This window comes from Entelurus aequoreus, linkage group LG04 (genome assembly GCF_033978785.1).
Source record: "Entelurus aequoreus isolate RoL-2023_Sb linkage group LG04, RoL_Eaeq_v1.1, whole genome shotgun sequence".
NCBI lineage: Eukaryota > Metazoa > Chordata > Actinopteri > Syngnathiformes > Syngnathidae > Entelurus > Entelurus aequoreus.
Window position 1 is genome coordinate 57,116,577 of NC_084734.1, and position 17,608 is coordinate 57,134,184.

The 17,608-nt window shown below is 44.2% G+C and overlaps 1 protein-coding gene across 1 annotated transcript in view; it reads left to right on the top strand.

Moving 5' to 3' along the window:
* The window catches only part of LOC133649214 (uncharacterized), a gene marked incomplete at its 3' end in the record, with an annotated part of 39,936 nt that extends 24,002 nt beyond the window's left edge, over positions 1 to 15,934 (top strand). The window contains exons 2-4 of the mRNA XM_062046046.1: positions 7,723 to 7,854; positions 12,274 to 12,889; positions 12,937 to 15,934. Of these exons, the coding sequence (XP_061902030.1) occupies positions 7,723 to 7,854; positions 12,274 to 12,889; positions 12,937 to 15,934 (3,746 nt within the window). The remainder of the gene's footprint in view (positions 1 to 7,722; positions 7,855 to 12,273; positions 12,890 to 12,936) is intronic.
* Positions 15,935 to 17,608: the final 1,674 nt, after the last annotated feature.

Sequence of the window (17,608 nt, forward strand, 5' to 3'; positions counted from 1 at the left end):
CGGATTGTCAAATTTCTGACTTATTGAACCTTGCACGTTTAATATAAAACATGAATAAATAATCATACTAATGTTAGCATTTAAGACAGCTAGCGATGTCCACGCCAGTTGCCAGCAAGCCTAATTGCTTTTTGCAATTAGCACTCTAGTTATTAGCTGGTGATTAGTGCACCAGTTGTCTGCTAGTTATTAGCATGCTAGTTGTCAGCTAGCAATTAGCACACCAGTTGTCTGCTAGTAATTAGCGCAACAGTGGTCTGCTAGCAATTAACGTACGTGTTGTCACTTCAATCAATCAATCAATGTTTATTTATATAGCCCTAAATCACAAGTGTCTCAAAGGGCTGTACAAGCCACAACGACATCCTCGGTACAGAGCCCACATACGGGCAAGGAAAAACTCACCCCAGTGGGACGTCGGTGAATGACTATGAGAAACCTTGGAGAGGACCGCATATGTGGGTAACGCCCCCCCCTCTAGGGGAGACCGAAAGCAACGGATGTCGAGTGGGTCTGACATAACATTGTGAAAGTCCAGTCCACTTAGCAATTAACGAGCTAGTTGCCAGCGAGCTATTAGCGACACTATATTATTTGAATATCATAGTATTGTACAATAACAAAGTACCTTTAGGATCAGTTGAATTTTAAAAAATTTTTTATAAAAAATATAGAAGTAGAGGTTACCTGCTCCATCCTTCCATCAGCTTGGGGGGCCTTTGCCTTAAAAACTTTTAAGACCCCCAAGGTAATGGGAAATACAATCCACCGCCGCAGCAGGAGAGGAACGCCCGTGGGCGTGTCCCGAGGCGCGCTCGGCAGGCTGTGTGGTGGCAGGGGCTTGAGCCGTAACATCAAGCTCCTTTATTTAATGGCGGGTCACAATCAATGTTAATAGCAGATCTATTTAAATAATCAAGTAGGTTTTCCTGTTCTTTGCACTAATAGACTTTACCTTAGTGTAACAGTATTGGAAGATGTCTCAACAAGTAAATACAGAAGTTCACCCAATACAGTAGGCCTGTACTACTTTAGTAACAAAAGTCACTTATCCTTCCTTAATATTATACAGACTACACTGAACTTGTCCCAGAATCTGTAATAAATACACATTTCTGCAGAAATATACACAGATTAATCATTAACAATGCACAGTATCTTTCTATACATTTAACACTGTTGATGCAGTTAGCATCCGCTTCGTCGTCGGCAGTGCAATTAGCTTTAGCATTAGCTTGGTCATGTATAAAGCCTTGTCGACTGAAAAGACACATATCATAAAAATATACTCTTTCAAACATGTTTAAACACTATAAAGATATATTCGGGGGTAAAACTATTTACATAAAGACACTTGTACCTGAGAAGGGAGATGTTTGAGTATACAGATACGAGGACACAACTTCGTTCTGCTCACGTCTGTAATGACTGCCAGCAGAAGTCAGGTGTCCTCTAGTATAGCTCCCAGCACAACACGCCCCCTGCTGGAGCCGTCCAGTACTACAATGGCTCTTATTAATGCTGGCATTACAATAACATTAGCTCCATATCATACAAATAACGGTGCTTTACTGTTGTCATTAACAATAACATTTTTAAGTTGCGAATATAAAATGACATAGTAATACAACTCAAGAGCTTACTTTGCTACTTACAATCACTGTATTCTACTAGTAACTAAATTTACATCCTGTCACACAATACGCTAAAACATTTGAACACACAGCATGCAATAACTATGAATGAATGTTGAGTTTTTTAATCGCGTCAATCTCATCCCAGCAGCAGTAACGCTAGCACGTCATCTGGCGTAAATACAACAGATACAAACAAAACACTGTCTATCATGTTAGCGCTGTTACCTGTTCAATTGAAATGAATGCCTTCTCATTTAGATGAGACATATTCTGATTGGTTTCCCAGGTGGGCAATAATGGATCCACTTCACGCCTGCCGCTAGCTTTCATCGCAACAGAGAAGCGTACACTAAGGCCAGGAATGACAAATGTCACCGAGCACGAGCAGTAACTAAATTTGTAGTCAAAAGCTTTCAGTCATTTGTCTCAGTATATGCTCCTTTGGTAGGTAAATACTCAGTTGTAGTCAGAGAAATGTTGCATGTTTTCCTCCAGCCTTATTTTCACTCAGTCATTATATTGTACAGATAGTGTCCTGGGAATGACGTTAAAGTGCATCCGGCAGTGGAGGCTCCTCTATGGGGTCTTGGGGCACTAGGAGGTTAACCCCTTTACTACTGTTACCCCAGGTGGCCCTTGGCAAAGGCCTAGTATCTGACTGCCCCCTAGCCAGGGATACGGTGAATACCTCAACGGCGGAGCAGGCGGAAGACGGTAGATGTAAGAACTACCACAACGGCTGCGATGGCGGAAGAAGGCACCCCCACATCCATGTAGGCCCAGTTATGAGGAAATAACAACCCAAGACCTTAACGGTGGAAAGTGACATATGTCCAGCATTGATGATTGCTAACCCTATGGAGCGTCACAACAGGCTGGGATGTCGGATGAAGGCTGCAGCAGAATAGGGTCCCCAGTCATTTTGGACTCCATGCCACTGGACCCTGACCCGGATCTGTCAAGGATCGTGTGGTGACTGTCTGTGCACCAGTCTCCCCACGTTAAACAAAGTCATGCACAGGCATCCTCTATAAAGGGATACACCCCTACCAGGAGGATCTTCATACTCGTTTCGAGTGACCGCCGATGATTGTCACACCGCGGTGAGGGATGTCTTGTCTTGGTTTCTTCTGTCTTGTTTTGGTTTCTTCTGTCTTGTGAATTGCATGTTTTACTTTGAAAAGTAACTCCTCTCGTGTCAGATCACTTGCCCTTCCTTTTGTGTAATCAGTCTGACGTCATCCCTGACCCCTGATTGTTTCCACCTGTTTTCCATTACCCTCATGTGTTTTATAAGCCCACGCCTCCCCTTGTTCTGTGCCAGATTGTCTCGTGTATTCGTGCCTCTCTAGCTTCCATTTCCATGCCTTGCCTTGCCTTGCCTCGTCTTGTGTTTGTATTCCTTGATCCTGAATTCCTTCGTTGCTATTTTGAGTTTTCCTTTTTTCCTCCTCAGCAGAGTGATTTTTTGTTATTTAGTTTATTCAGCCGAAGTGGTGAGTTATCAGTTTTTTCTTTCATTCTTTCCTCAAATTTTTGAGTGACATTTTTTGTTAAACTTTATTAGATTAGATAAGTGTAGTATTTTTCATAGCCATTGTTTCTTCCTCTAGTTGAAGCGTTTTTGTGTTAATAAATTTTATAGCATATACGGTGCCAATCATAGTTTGTCTTTGTTTTTGTGTTTTCCTCCTTTCGGAGTGATTTTCGGTTGTTCCTATTTTTTGGAACCTTTTTCGCCGACTAGTTTTTTGTTAAATAGATATTGTATTACCTTGACTCTGGAGGTGAAAGGAAGCTGTCAAAATAAAAGCCTGTCGAAGTATTCCCTACTCTGCATCTGAGTCCTATCTTTTTTACCAAGCCTGACAATGATATTGTACAGGTGAAACTCATTAAATTAGAATATCGTGTCAAAGTCTATTCATGTGAGCAATTCCACTTCAAATGTGAAACTAATATGCGATGTTCACTCACTACATGCAAAGTGACATATGTCCAGCATTTATTTAATATCATTTTGATGATAATGGCATACAGGTTTTGAAACCCCCACATTTTCTTAGATTTTAAAGTCAAGGTTTTCATAAGCCAGGCCTGTTCAACTGGCGCCCCGCCAAAATGTTTAATTTGGCCCGCTGAACATCACCCAAATAGGTTTGATGAAACCATTAAAACTAGGGTTGATCATGTATGCAGTACTTCCGCCACCCAGCAGGGGTAAACAGCGAAGCATAGGTGTCACAATGAAGCAGCCGTAGGTGAGTAGAAGAAGACTACTCATTCAACCCTGAAAAAAAATCTAAATAAATTGCAAAAATCGGACTTTTAACAACAGACACAGTTTCATGCGACGGACAAATAAGTCCAGACAAGAAGTGACATTGGTAGGAATCCTAGCGTGTAAGCTTCATCACGAAACTTGGTCAAACATTTCGAAGTAAATATTGTGCATAAAGATATTTAGTTTTTCTATTGCAATTGCTGACTTCGTTTTTGTATTCGTAGTCGTGTTGGTATTTGTCTGAGAGTAACTATGCTGATCAAACTTCGTTTAATACATGTAGCACTAAATTTGATCAATTGAGGGCGACAAAGCTGCACCTTAGGTTTAACTGTAATAAGTCACATACAGTGTGTGCAATGTTTGGTGTGTGAATGTTGTGTAATTTCTATATCTGTAAACATTTTTAGTTTGTGTGAATATTTTAACAATAAACCTTTTATTTTATTTATTTAAAATACACAATGGACGTTATAATTTGTTACGTTTATTTTATGTTTATATTTTCAGTCTTGCAAACCTAAATGAAGGAAGAAGTGTAAAGAAATAAAAACAGAGGAAGGAAAATAATGCAAAAAAAAGGAACATAAATCCTCAACAAAACTTCAAAAGCTTGTTTCTTCATGCTTTTATTTAGCTGCACGCGCTAGAAACGAGCAGCGAGGGCACAATAATGAATTTATTGAAAGCTTTTTGTGAAAGTTGATGTTTTTACTCTGTAATTAAGTATACGCTGTCTCAAAGAAATATAACCTGCGGAGGCACTTTCTGCCGAAACATTCACATTTCGATGTCATAAGCTGTAAGCAATAAACAACATTATGTCAAAAGAAGGTTTGAAATAAGTTGTGTCGTATGTTATGAGCCTGTGTCATTAAAATAGTTTTACCTTATAAATCTGAATAAACCTTTGAACGATATTCAATTATTTTGTAGTTTCACCAGTATATTTTCTAGGGAGATAAATATTCTTTAAAGTTTTAAAAATGTTACTAAACGTTACATATTTAAGTAAATTCTACAGAAGAATCTTCATTTCTTACATCTATTTCCAAGAAAAGTTGTTTTTTGCTATGCTGTGTGCCTCTTAAGACCTCACTGTTTGTAAGGTCATGTTAGCTCTAAACCAAACAAAATTGATGCTAATCCACTTTTTTAACCTTTTTTTTTTTTTTTTTTTTTTTTTAATCGAAAAAGAACCGAAAGAAAAATTGGAACTGAAAAATCTTATCAATTTCAATCTACATTCTAAAACTGTGGTACATGTATCACAAGTGGTACACAAGCAACATTTAGTGGTATTCCAAAAATCACTTGTTTTATACACCTACATTCAAACACAGTGTTACTGTTCAAATTGTGTGTAATGAGCTACAGACGCTAAAAAAATATTAAATATACTTGTTAAATAAAACCTCTGCCTTGTTTATAGTGAAAACTTAATCGATTCAGAGCTGCACAATAAAAGCTGGTTTTGACAGCTTGTATGTAGCATGCTGCATGTCGCACATCTGTGTTATTATGCTCATGACAACTTTAGATTGAAATAATACTTTATTATAATGTTTTTGTGTTTCTTCATAACTTGGCTTACAGCTTTACTTCATGTCCAATAAGAGCATTCTCCTCACTTTGATGTTACAACGTAGCCAGACTCCAAAGTGAACCGGTGCATCCAAAACTGCATCCAAGCTCACGGCAAAATGAATGACCCTTGACCCTTTGACATTGTTTAACGCGAGTATCCAACATTGTAATAACATTTATACGACAGAAAATACACAATTCATCATAGGTTCCCTTTGTTTTTGAGGTCACAGCATGTAAATGGAGCATTGTTGTTAGTTTTTAGATTGTATTTTAGAGAGCTGTATCGGCAAAATAGCTGAATTGTATTCAATTGCTAGCAGTTTTGCACTATGAAGAAAGCAAATAAAAGGGAAAGAAGTGTTTTTGTCTCATTTCAGGACTTTGAATGGACAAAATTATATTTTATAAATAGTGCAATTTTCCTTTTAACTGGGAGATTTTTATTTTTTTTTCCAGTTAAGAAAGATTGTCTTCTTTGTGATGCACATTACAGTAACCATTAGGGGTGTGGGGAAAAATCGATTCGAATTTGAATCGGGATTCTCACGTTGTGCGATTCAGAATCGATTCCATCCATCCATCCATCTTCTTCCGCTTATCCGAGGTCGGGTCGCGGGGGCAGCAGCCTAAGCAGGGAAACCCAGACTTCCCTCTCCCCAGCCACTTCGTCCAGCTCCTCCCGGGGGATCCCGAGGCGTTCCCAGGCCAGCCGGGAGACATAGTCTTCCCAACGTGTCGTGGGTCTTCCCCGTGGCCTCCTACCGGTCGGACGTGCCCTAAACACCTCCCTAGGGAGGCGTTCGGGTGGCATCCTGACCAGATGCCCGAACCACCTCATCTGGCTCCTCTCGATGTGGAGGAGCAGCGGCTTTACTTTGAGCTCCCCCCGGATGGCAGAGCTTCTCACCCTATCTCTAAGGGAGAGACCCGCCACCCGGCGGAGGAAACTCATTTCGGCCGCTTGTACCCGTGATCTTGTCCTTTCGGTCATAACCCAAAGCTCATGACCATAGGTGAGGATGGGAACGTAGATCGACCTGTAAATTGAGAGCTTTGCCTTCCGGCTCAGCTCCTTCTTCACCACAGCGGATCGATACAGCGTCCGCATTACTGAAGACGCCGCACCGATCCGCCTGTCGATCTCACGATCCACTCTTCCCTCACTCGTGAACAAGACTCCGAGGTACTTGAACTCCTCCACTTGGGGCAGGGTCTCCTCCCCAACCCGGAGATGGCACTCCACCCTTTTCCGGGCGAGAACCATGGACTCGGACTTGGAGGTGCTGGTTCTCATCCCAGTCGCTTCACACTCAGCTGCGAACCGATCCAGTGAGAGCTGAAGATCCTGGCCAGATGAAGCCATCAGGACCACATCATCTGCAAAAAGCAGAGACCTAATCCTGCAGAATCGATTCTCATTTTTTAAAAATCGATTTTTATTTTTATTTATTTATTTTTATTTATTTATTTTTTAAATTATTTTTTTTATTTATTTATTTTTTAAATTAATCAATACAACAAAACAATACACAGCAATACCATAACAATGCATTCCAATTCCAAAACCAAACCCGACCCAGCAACACTCAGAACTGCAATAAACAGAGCAATTGAGAGGAGACACAAACACGACACAGAACAAACCAAAAGTAGTGAAACAAAAATGAATATTATCAAAAACAGTATCAATATTAGTTACAATTTCAACATAGCAGTGATTAAAAATCCCTCATTGACATCATCATTAGACATTTATAAAAATTAAAAAAAATGAACAATAGTGTCACAGTGGCTTACACTTGCATCGCATCTCATAAGCTTGACAACACACTGTGTCCAATATTTTCACAAAGATAAAATAAGTCATATTTTTGGTTCATTTAATAGTTAAAACATATTTACATTATTGCAATCAGTTGATAAAACATTGTCCTTTACATATATAAAAGCTTTTTACAAAAATCTACTACTCTGCTTGCATGTCAGCAGACTGGGGTAGATCCTGCTGAAATCCTATGTATTGAGTGACTAGAGAATCCTTTTGAATCGGGAAAAAATCGTTTTTGAATCGAGAATCTTGTTGAATTGAAAAAAAATCGATTTTGAATCAAATCGTGACCCAAAAATCGATATTGAATCGAACGTGGGACACCCAAAGATTCACAGCCCTAGTAACCATTATGTGAGTGGTTGCTAACTCTTCTGTGCTAGCTTCTCCAAGGTTGCCTAATAATCAAAGTGAAGGGGATGCTGTCACTCAGCAATGTGATAAAGTTGTCATGGGCTCGCATGACTGCGGTAGTTGTGACCCCAAGATGCAGGAGACAGGAGGGCGATGTACAGGTAAGAGTCTTTTAATGTCCACAAAAAGGCATGAGGTGCAGCAGGGAAGTGCTAGAAAGCAATAAACAGCACAGAAGGAGAGCCAGGCAGTATGTGACACTTAACACAAAACAATCCTCAACCCCTGACCAAAGGACGAGGCAGGCATTTATAGAAGCCAGTCGATTGACAACCGCTAACAAGTGTGGCCAGGCTGTCAATCAACGGCAGGTGAGGGGAAAGAGTGCTCAGAGAGACATGCAGGAAAAGGAACCCAAAATAAAAGCGCTTCACAGGTAATAAACACAAACTAAGGAAACATAAAAAAATGTGATGTGACAGATCGTCACAAAAGTCCCTTAAAGGGGAACTACACTTTTTTTATTTTATTTTGCCTATCGTTTACAATCCTTATGAAAGACCAGAGGACATTTATTTGATTTTTTTCGCATTCTAACATATACAAATCTGTTTGTTCTTGGTGGCTAGCAATGCAGCTAATGGGAGCAATCAATTCTACCTACACATCACTTTCAAATGCATTCAAAAACTGTCAACAATACTTCATTTACGTTCCATAACCTGTAAAACAACCAGGCTGTAGCGATATTGTTATTACAAGAGCGAACACTGAGGAACTCTTTTTTTCTATCGTAGTAGCACATCAACGTGCTAAGGTATTAGCCATCAAAAATAACTACGGCAAGAGATAAGCTAGCTTCTACAACAGGGGTGGCCAACCAGTCAGAGACTAAGAGACACTTTTTGTTACTGGGTTACTGCAAAGAGCCACATCCTACACATGGGCACACATGAACATCACCCCATCCCTTCCTCACACAAACACACACACACACACACACACACACACACAGACCTCTGCTCAGCCAGATTTATCTGAGTGTTTTGTACATTTTTGGAAGAACTGTTTCTGCCTGACTTTTCAAATTGGCCAACGTGTGCTTGCGAAGTTCTGTCCCTTTTGGAAATTCCTGGTCGATGTTAGCATTGAGTGAACTGAAGTGACGCTGAAGATTTGAAGCTTTGAAGTGCGCTAATGATGCCTGACATATAAGGCAGAATGGCTTGCCATTACGTTCAACAAAAAAACTCTCCCACTCTGTTAAAATGTCCTGTGTTCTTTTTCATATTTTCGTTTTGCTGTGCTTTTTTTCCCTGCCATTTTGAGAGCGAACTTGTCACAAATTGTTTACTTCTGTGATTTCTTTTCTTTTTTTTCTTTTTTTTTCTTCTTTTTTTATAATGTCCTGCCCAGCTTCTCGGGCAAATCATATAGCAGATGTAGATGCCCATATCGGCTGTTCAGATTTACTTTACAAAAGAGAAGTGTAAGATACTTCTCTTCTTGCCTTACTTGTATTTTGACTTTATTAAATGTATTTATAGTATCATTTGGTGCAGCCGGGCCGGAGCAGGAGGGGATAGAAAGAGAGAAAAAGGAAGACAGAGGGGGGAATTGTGGGGACAAGAGGGGGATTAGACAGAGAGACAAAAACAACAACAGCAAACACAACAACAACAACAACAACAACAGAGCAACATCAGCAAAAAGGACATTTTCAATACTGTGATTTCACGCACATGCACGTTTGACGTCACTCAAACAGGCTTCTTCTTCTTATGTTAGACTTACCATAAGTCCTCTTTTCCCCGGACATGTCCTCTTTTGCGGGGCTGTCCGGTCGGGGTTTCTTAAATGCCTCAAATGTCTGGCATTTTGAGTTATATATATATATAACTCAAATAATTAACTTGTTTTGAGGCATTATTTATGTTTACATTGTATACAAGAGGTTATTTGGAATATTTCTACCTCTGCACTTTTTCTAAAACTGTGAATGTTACAGAATATAAGTGTGACTTATTTTGTTATACTGTCAAGCAGTGTTGGCGTTACCGCACTTTTTGTGTCTTTTTACGCATTGAAATCAGAAAGGACGCGCAATTCCTGAAGCCCGCGTGTCACCCGGACGCAGATTTTTTTTTTTTTCATACCGCCCGGTTTGCTTGTTTTTTTTATTGTATCAATTATCGTTTTCCGCCAGTGTTTTCTTTTGTTTCTATTTGCCGGGTCAAATTTCCGTCCCCGTTTATTGCGTTTTTATTGGTCATAAATTTTGATTCGCCGAAAGTTTTATTAATGAAAAATACTGCCTCAGTTTGCACTCAGACAAGTTTACCGCGTGGGGTGGTCAAAATAAAGACTTTGTGGTAAACACTAAGGCACTAATAGAGTTGTTACACCTTTCCTGCTTCCAGCTCCCAGACCGTAGTCAAGGAGCGCAGGGGAGACGTTCCTCCAGGGCCGATGTACTTCGGGGGTAACACCCTTCACTTTACCCGGCAGTGGGTCTTTACAGCTCCGGACTCGAGGGTGATTGACGAGGCCGGCTGTTTGTTGCAACTTTGTGACTTTATTGGTGTCTTTCACGCAGCCATCCACCAAGCTACTAGCACCTTCACCACTCACTGTTACCGCTCCCTCACCTCTCTCGCCCACCCACTCACTGACGCCACTCACCTCACATGCTGTCATATCTTAAAGGGCCAGGCACACACATACGCTACTCTCATAACAGAGTTAAGAGCTGCATGAAACCAGCCAAAGAGCTGCATGAGGCTCACGAGCCGCGGGTTGGCCAGGCCTGTCCCACAACAACACAAAATGCGTTTGAGTTTTGTAATGCACAACACTGTGATAGAACACTAATTTGTACTGACTGAAAAACATGAACAATCATATTACAGTATCTGTAAAGTATTATTTCATGTTTTGATTGTACACAGCTGAGCTAGCCATGCAGTGTATGTACTGTAGTTGTACTAACACGCATGACGTGCTGCTTGTATCATGATCAATATTAACGTGACTCACTCGTTGTTCGTTTGGTCGAGCTGGCTGGTGACGTTTCCTGTTGACTTTGGGTAAGCGATCCATTTTAGTTGAAATATCTTGTCTCCTAGTTCCATATTTATAGTGTCAAAATCGCTTTCATACCCCTCCCCCGGCACGCAGCATAAGGATGTGAATCCTCATTTATCCAAAAATAGTCGTCTTTGTTGGCGGTTGACAAGTCTGCCATAATTAGAAAACACACTTGTGTTTGATTCCAGAAGTAGGAACACACATGTTGCCAGAAGTCAGGCATGCGCTGCCATGGAAACAGAAATCAATGCCCGGAAAAAATCAGTCCCGGAAATGATTAAAACTATCAAAATACGATAAATATTGAACATATTACATATTATTATGAACGTGTCTGTTACTACATTATATATAGACTTGCAGTGTGTATATAAAACGTTGATGGAGGGTTTTGAAGTTGTTTTAGAGGGCTTTGAAGGCTACAACGGTGACTCTCTTTAGCCGCATCTCCGCATGGCGGTTATATCTACACAGTGGTGTGCCGTCAGGGCCAGCAAGGCCTTCTCTGCCGGCCTAACATAACCAGAAATCATGATCATAATTAAAGATAAAAGTAATTTTTTATTACTCAGTGGCCTAGTGGTTAGAGTGTCTGCCCTGAGATCAGTAGGTTGTGAGTTCAAACCCCGGCAGAGTCATACCAAAGACTATAAATATGGGACCCATTACCTCCCTGCTTGGCACTCAGCATCAAGGGTTGGAATTCAATCAATCATTTAATCAATGTTTATTTATATAGCCCTAAATCACAAGTGTCTCAAAGGGGAATTGGGGGTTAAATCACCAAAAAATTATTCCCGGGCGCAGCATCGCTGCTGCCCACTGCTCCTCTCACCTCCCAGGGGCTGATCAGGGGGATGGGTCAAATGCAGAGGACAAATTTCACCACACCTAGTGTGTGTGTCACAATAATTGGTACTTTAAATATCTAAAAGTATTCATATTCTCTTCATGTCATATTATGCCCCCTCCAGTGCTGTTGTTTTTAGGTTAGAGTTTGTATCCAATCAGAATTCAGCTAGCTTATGTTGCCATGCTGTACCAAATATGCCCGGGGCCTTCAGAATCAACAATGCGTGCGTCTGTGCACTGTAAGTGAACGACACATACAGTTGATAGACAGTTGCCATAGCCAATCAGATCACAAGTTGTTGTCAGTAAAGCCTTCTAGCTGGCCCTGACATTTACTCGTCCTGTGATTGGATACTCACTTGGGAGTCCCAAGTGAGTATCCAGTCACAAGTTGCGAAAACAGGAAGCCAAAGAAAGCCACAGAAAACTCAAAAAGAAGGTGTTGTGGCGGGCACTAGGACCATGCTCACACTCAGCAGAATGGGTGTGGTTTTATGTACGTTCTTGGGCACACTATAAATGTGCATATTGTGTTTTATTGTGCATTCTTATGTTGGCAGTCTTACAATAAAGACCTCAAAGAAACAACGCTGTGTTTCTTGCATTTGCCACATTGGTGACCCCGACAATGTTTCACGCAGAAGAGGAAGCTGTCTTCATCGGCCATGTCGCCCCAACTCCAGCAACCTGCAACCCCCGAGTTCTGGCAGAGCGACCCGGCATCATGGTTCCATGGTTCCAGCACATCGAGGCACTTTTCCACCTGCGAGGAATCGCCGGCGACGACTCCCGGTATTACTTGGTCGTAACAGCCCTCGACCAGGCGACCACTCGCCGCGCCATGCAGCTGTTGCGAACGCCTCCACAGCGCGGCAAGTACGCTGCACTCAAGAATCTTCTGCTTCGGAGATTTACTCTAACTGACGCTGAGAGGGCAGATAGACTTCTTTCCCTGCCCGGTTTGGGCGATAGCACCGCCTTGGATCTGATGGACAGTATGCTGTCGCTGCTGGGCTCCGAGGAGGGCGGGTTCATTTTCCCGCATCTTTTCTTGCGGCAGCTACCACCTGCGGCCCGTGCGGTGTTGGCTAACTCCGCTTCTCTGGCCTCCGGCGACTACCGGGGCTTGGCTGAAGAAGCTGACCGGGTGCTTCTGGCTTCCAGACGGTTTGCCGTGCAGAGCGTAGAAGCGCCCCCCCTGCAGACGATGGAGAACGCGGACCCAGCAGTGGTGGCGGGAGTCGCTACCCGGAAAAGGCGCGAAGCGAGCCAGTGCTTCTTCCATCAACGTTTTGGCGCCAAAGCTCGACGGTGTGTCCCTCCATGCTCCTTCACGGCCCCGGGAAACTCCAATGCCAGCGTTCAGTAGCAGCTGTGGGCGCCGGCGAAGCAAGTGAGCTGCTCTTCATCGCTGACTCGTCATCAAGGAGACGTTTCCTGGTGGACTCCGGTTCGCAAGTCAGCCTGTTACCGGCCACGGACGCGGACAGGGCGACAGGTGGCTGCGGGCCGCTGCTGAATGCAGCCAACGGCTCGTCGATCGACACTTTCGGCTCCAGGTTGGTGACTGTGTGCTTTCATGGACGCAAATTCCAGTGGGACTTTATCATCGCCGCCATCACGGTTCCCATTATTGGCGCGGATTTTCTGTGTGCTAATGGACTGCTTGTTGATGTTGCTAACCGCCGATTGATTGATGCTGTGTCTTTTTCAACTTTCACATGTAAGGCGGGGGGACTTGGACCGTTAACACACGCTAATTATTTGGTATCTGGTGACGTTTTTCAGCGTTTGCTGGCGGATTTTCCGTCATTAATCACTCCCGCTTTTTCCACCGCGGACACTAAACACGGTGTCGAACATTTCATTCCCACGATGGGCCCGCCAGTTTTTGCGCGCGCGCGCCGTCTTGACGCGGCTAAATCGACCATTGCTAAAGAGGAGTTTGCTACTATGGAGCGTTTAGGCATCGTTAGGCATTCTAATAGCCCGTGGGCCTCGCCCTTGCACATGGTGCCCAAGTCAGACGGTTCCTGGCGGCCTTGTGGGGATTTTCGCCGCCTTAACAACATCACAACGCACGACCGCTACCCTATTCCGCACATCCAGGACTTTTCGGCGCGCCTGGCTGGCGCCGCCATTTTCTCGAAGGTAGACTTAGTTCGTGGTTATCACCAGGTGCCGGTGCGTGCCGAGGACGTGCCCAAGACCGCAGTAATAACCCCGTTTGGGCTTTTTGAGTTCCTGCGTATGCCTTTTGGCCTGAAGGGGGCAGCACAAACCTTTCAGAGATTAATGGACTCAGTTTTGCGCGGCCTCAATTTTGTGTTTGTTTATCTGGACGACATTTTGGTGGCGAGTCCTTCAGCCGAGGAGCACCAGTCACACCTAACACAGGTGTTCACACGTCTTGACGAGCACGGCCTGATCGTCAATCCTTCTAAATGTCAGTTTGGGCTGTCAGAGATTGATTTTTTAGGTCACCGTATTTCATCGCTGGGTGCGATCCCTTTGCCTTCAAAAGTGCATGTGGTGGCAGATTTTCCTCGTCCCTCCACTGTCAAAGCTCTGCAGGAATTTTTGGGCATGATTAATTTTTATAATCGGTTCCTTCCTCGCGCTGCCCACCTCCTGCAGCCTCTTTATGGTGCCCTACGGAACAAAAAGGCAAGCGATTCCCTCGAATGGTCTCCTCAGCGAGTCCAAGCTTTTCATAGGGCTAAATCCGCGCTCGCAGAGGCTGCTCTCCTCGCCCACCCTGTTTCCGCGGCGCCCGTGGCTTTGACAACGGACGCGTCTGATGTCGCCGTGGGCGCTGTAGTTGAGCAGCGAGTGGCGAATGTATGGCAGCCCCTTGCGTTCTTCAGTCGTAAACTGCGAGATAACGAGCGGAAGTACAGTGTATTTGACCGAGAGTTGTTGGCACTGTATCTTGCAACACGCCATTTTCGTTTTCTGTTGGAAGGTCGGTCCTTCACGGCTTTTGTTGACCACAAACCCCTGACGTTTGCCATGTCAAAGGTCACAGAGCCTTGGTCAGCCCGTCAGCAGCGTCACTTGTCGGCCATCTCTGAGTTCACTACGAACATTCAGCATGTGGCCGGTAAGGTCAACCCTGTGGCTGACTGTCTCTCACGCGTACTCGTGTGCCCCGTGCAGCTCGGTTTAGATTTTTCGGGAATGGCCGCTGACCAGCCCGACGACCCCGACATCCGCGCACTCAAACGGGTGTTAGTGCTCGAGGAGGTGGTAGTTCAGGATGGCGGTCCCGCCCTCCTCTGCGATGTTTCCACTGGCCGCCCTCGGCCGGTTGTTCCGGTAGACTGGCGCCGCCGGGTTTTTGACGCAATACACTCCCTGTCGCACCCTGGCGTTCGGGCTTCCGTCAAGTTGGTTGGTGCCAAGTTTGTTTGGCCTGGCCTTAGGAAGGATGTTAGGCAGTGGGCAGCCGCATGCGTGGCATGTCAGCGCGCCAAGGTCCACCGGCACACAAAGGCGGCCCTCGAACCATTTCCGATTCCGGTCAGGCGGTTTGACCACGTGCATGTAGACTTAGTTGGCCCCCTCCCTCCGTCGCAGGGTTATACACATTTGCTAACGATGGTAGATCGTACCACCAGATGGCCGGAAGCGGTTCCTCTTTCCTCCACTGCCTCGGTAGACGTTGCTCGCGCGTTTCTGTCAGCCTGGGTTGCGTGTTTTGGCACGCCGTCTGATATCACCTCGGACAGGGGATCCCAGTTTGTGTCAGAGCTTTGGTCAGCGTTGGCCCAGTCCTTGGGTGTGCAGGTGCACCGTACTACAGCCTACCATCCCCAAGCTAACGGCTTATGTGAACGTTTTCACCGGTCGCTTAAGGCGGCTTTGCGTGCGGCGCTCGTTGATAGCAATTGGATTGACCGTTTACCTTGGGTTATGCTCGGGTTGCGCTCAGCCCCTAAAGAGGATCTTGCAGCGGCCCCCGCTGAATTGGTGTTCGGTCAGCCACTCCGCGTTCCGGGGGAATTTTTACCTGAGGGTTGGACCCCGCGACCGTTTCCCTTTTTGTCGAGGGGGTCCTTGGCTCCCGGCCCGATTCACCACTGTTTCCCTAAGTCGTTTGTGCCATCGGAGCTTAAATCTGCCCGTTTTGTCTTCGTACGTCACGACGCCCACCGTTCGCCCCTCCAACCGCCTTACGATGGCCCATTTAGGGTGCTGGAACGCGGTCCTAAAAACTTTGTGCTGGATATGGGCGGGCGCAGGGAATGCGTTTCTCTGGACAGACTTAAACCGGCGCATTGTGTTGCAGGTGAAGAAATACTGCCGGGCCAAGTCCCCCGCCGAGGTTGCCCCCCAAAATCTGTTCGGGTTGAATGTCTTTCGCCTGATTTTTGTTCTGCTCCACAAGGCACACCCGCTTCGCGGGATGGACATTGTAGCCGTTACGGCAGGCGAGTGAGGCCCCCTGACAGGTTTTCTTTTTCCCCATAACTTGCTGTCTGGGTGTTCGGGGGTGGGGCTGTGTGGCAGGCACTAGGACCATGCTCACACTCAGCAGAATGGGTGTGGTTTTATGTACGTTCTTGGGCACACTATAAATGTGCATATTGTGTTTTATTGTGCATTCTTATGTTGGCAGTCTTACAATAAAGACCTCAAAGAAACAACGCTGTGTTTCTTGCATTTGCCACAGTGTTAGAATAATTGTTTGTAAGTTATCACAAAAAACTTTGTGATGAAATAAGTTCTAGGCATAAGGACAGGGGCTGTCTTTGAGGCCTACCAAGAGGAAGAAGGCTCGTAAAACTCCACTGTGACTTTAAAGCAGACAGTTGGCAGGATCTGCTCAACTTCCAGACAAACTCTTTTTTAACTATTTTACTAACTCTTTTTGAACTATTTTATGGAACTCTCTTTGAACTATTTTATGGAACTCTTTTTGAACTATTTTATAGAACTCTCTTTGAACTATTTTATGGAACTCTTTTTGAACTATTTTATGGAACTCTCTTTGAACTGTTCGGTAACCGAAGGCAACGCTGTTTACGACCCACTTCCCTCTGGAAGCAGCTGTGGTCAGGTGGGGGGAGAAAGTCAAATAAAGAAGGAGTGCAATCTTGTGGCAGAGCATGGTTGAAGACTGTACAGAGAGTACAGTCGCCATGTTTCTCGTCAATATTGAGTCCAAATTTAATTATCTCTGTTTGATTCTTTGCCTCTTGTCTTGTTTAATAGATGTCATCAGTGTTTGAACCTGACAGAAGGTGATAACAATTTTTTGAACCTGACAGAAGGTGATAACAATTTTCAAGAAGGACAGAAGAGAAACTACATCTTGTGAGACAAGGTTGGCCGACACCGGAAGCTGTCCCGGCGGTGTAATGGTTTGCCCGAGACTTTTACACGAATCAATCGACTACAACCAAATGGGTCGATTGGGTGCTACAAATTGTGAGTTTAAATATCTTATTTCTTAATTTTTTCATGTTTCATTTGTTTGATACAATCATTTTCATTTTGACAGTACCACGTAAGATATGTTTTAATTGCTGAAGCGAGTTTAAGTGTTAAATGCGCCGAAAAATAGACTGTTTTGTACACTGTTGAGGGGATTCAATGCGCAGTAGTGTGCAAGTGTGTTTCTGTATAGTATCTCCAGCCGTGTCCATGTAGTGACATAAAGTACGGTATTTTGAGAGGTGACGTCGGACTAAGTAGGACATCACTGAAGGCCTAGGTGAGAAACGCACGGTCCGCCACTGTATCTACGCCAATGGCCACATAACAGCTCAATCCAGATCCGTTAAAACATACTCCAGTGATAATTTCAACTTTAAATTAGGTGAGTGGTACTGGTCCCCTGTGCTCACGAGCAACCTGGTCGAAGATGCCTGGGATCGCTTCAAAACAGCGTTCCTAGCGATACTAAATTATATGGCTCCCGTTAGAACAGTCAGGATCAAAGCCCGCTCTGAACCGTGGATGAATCCAGAC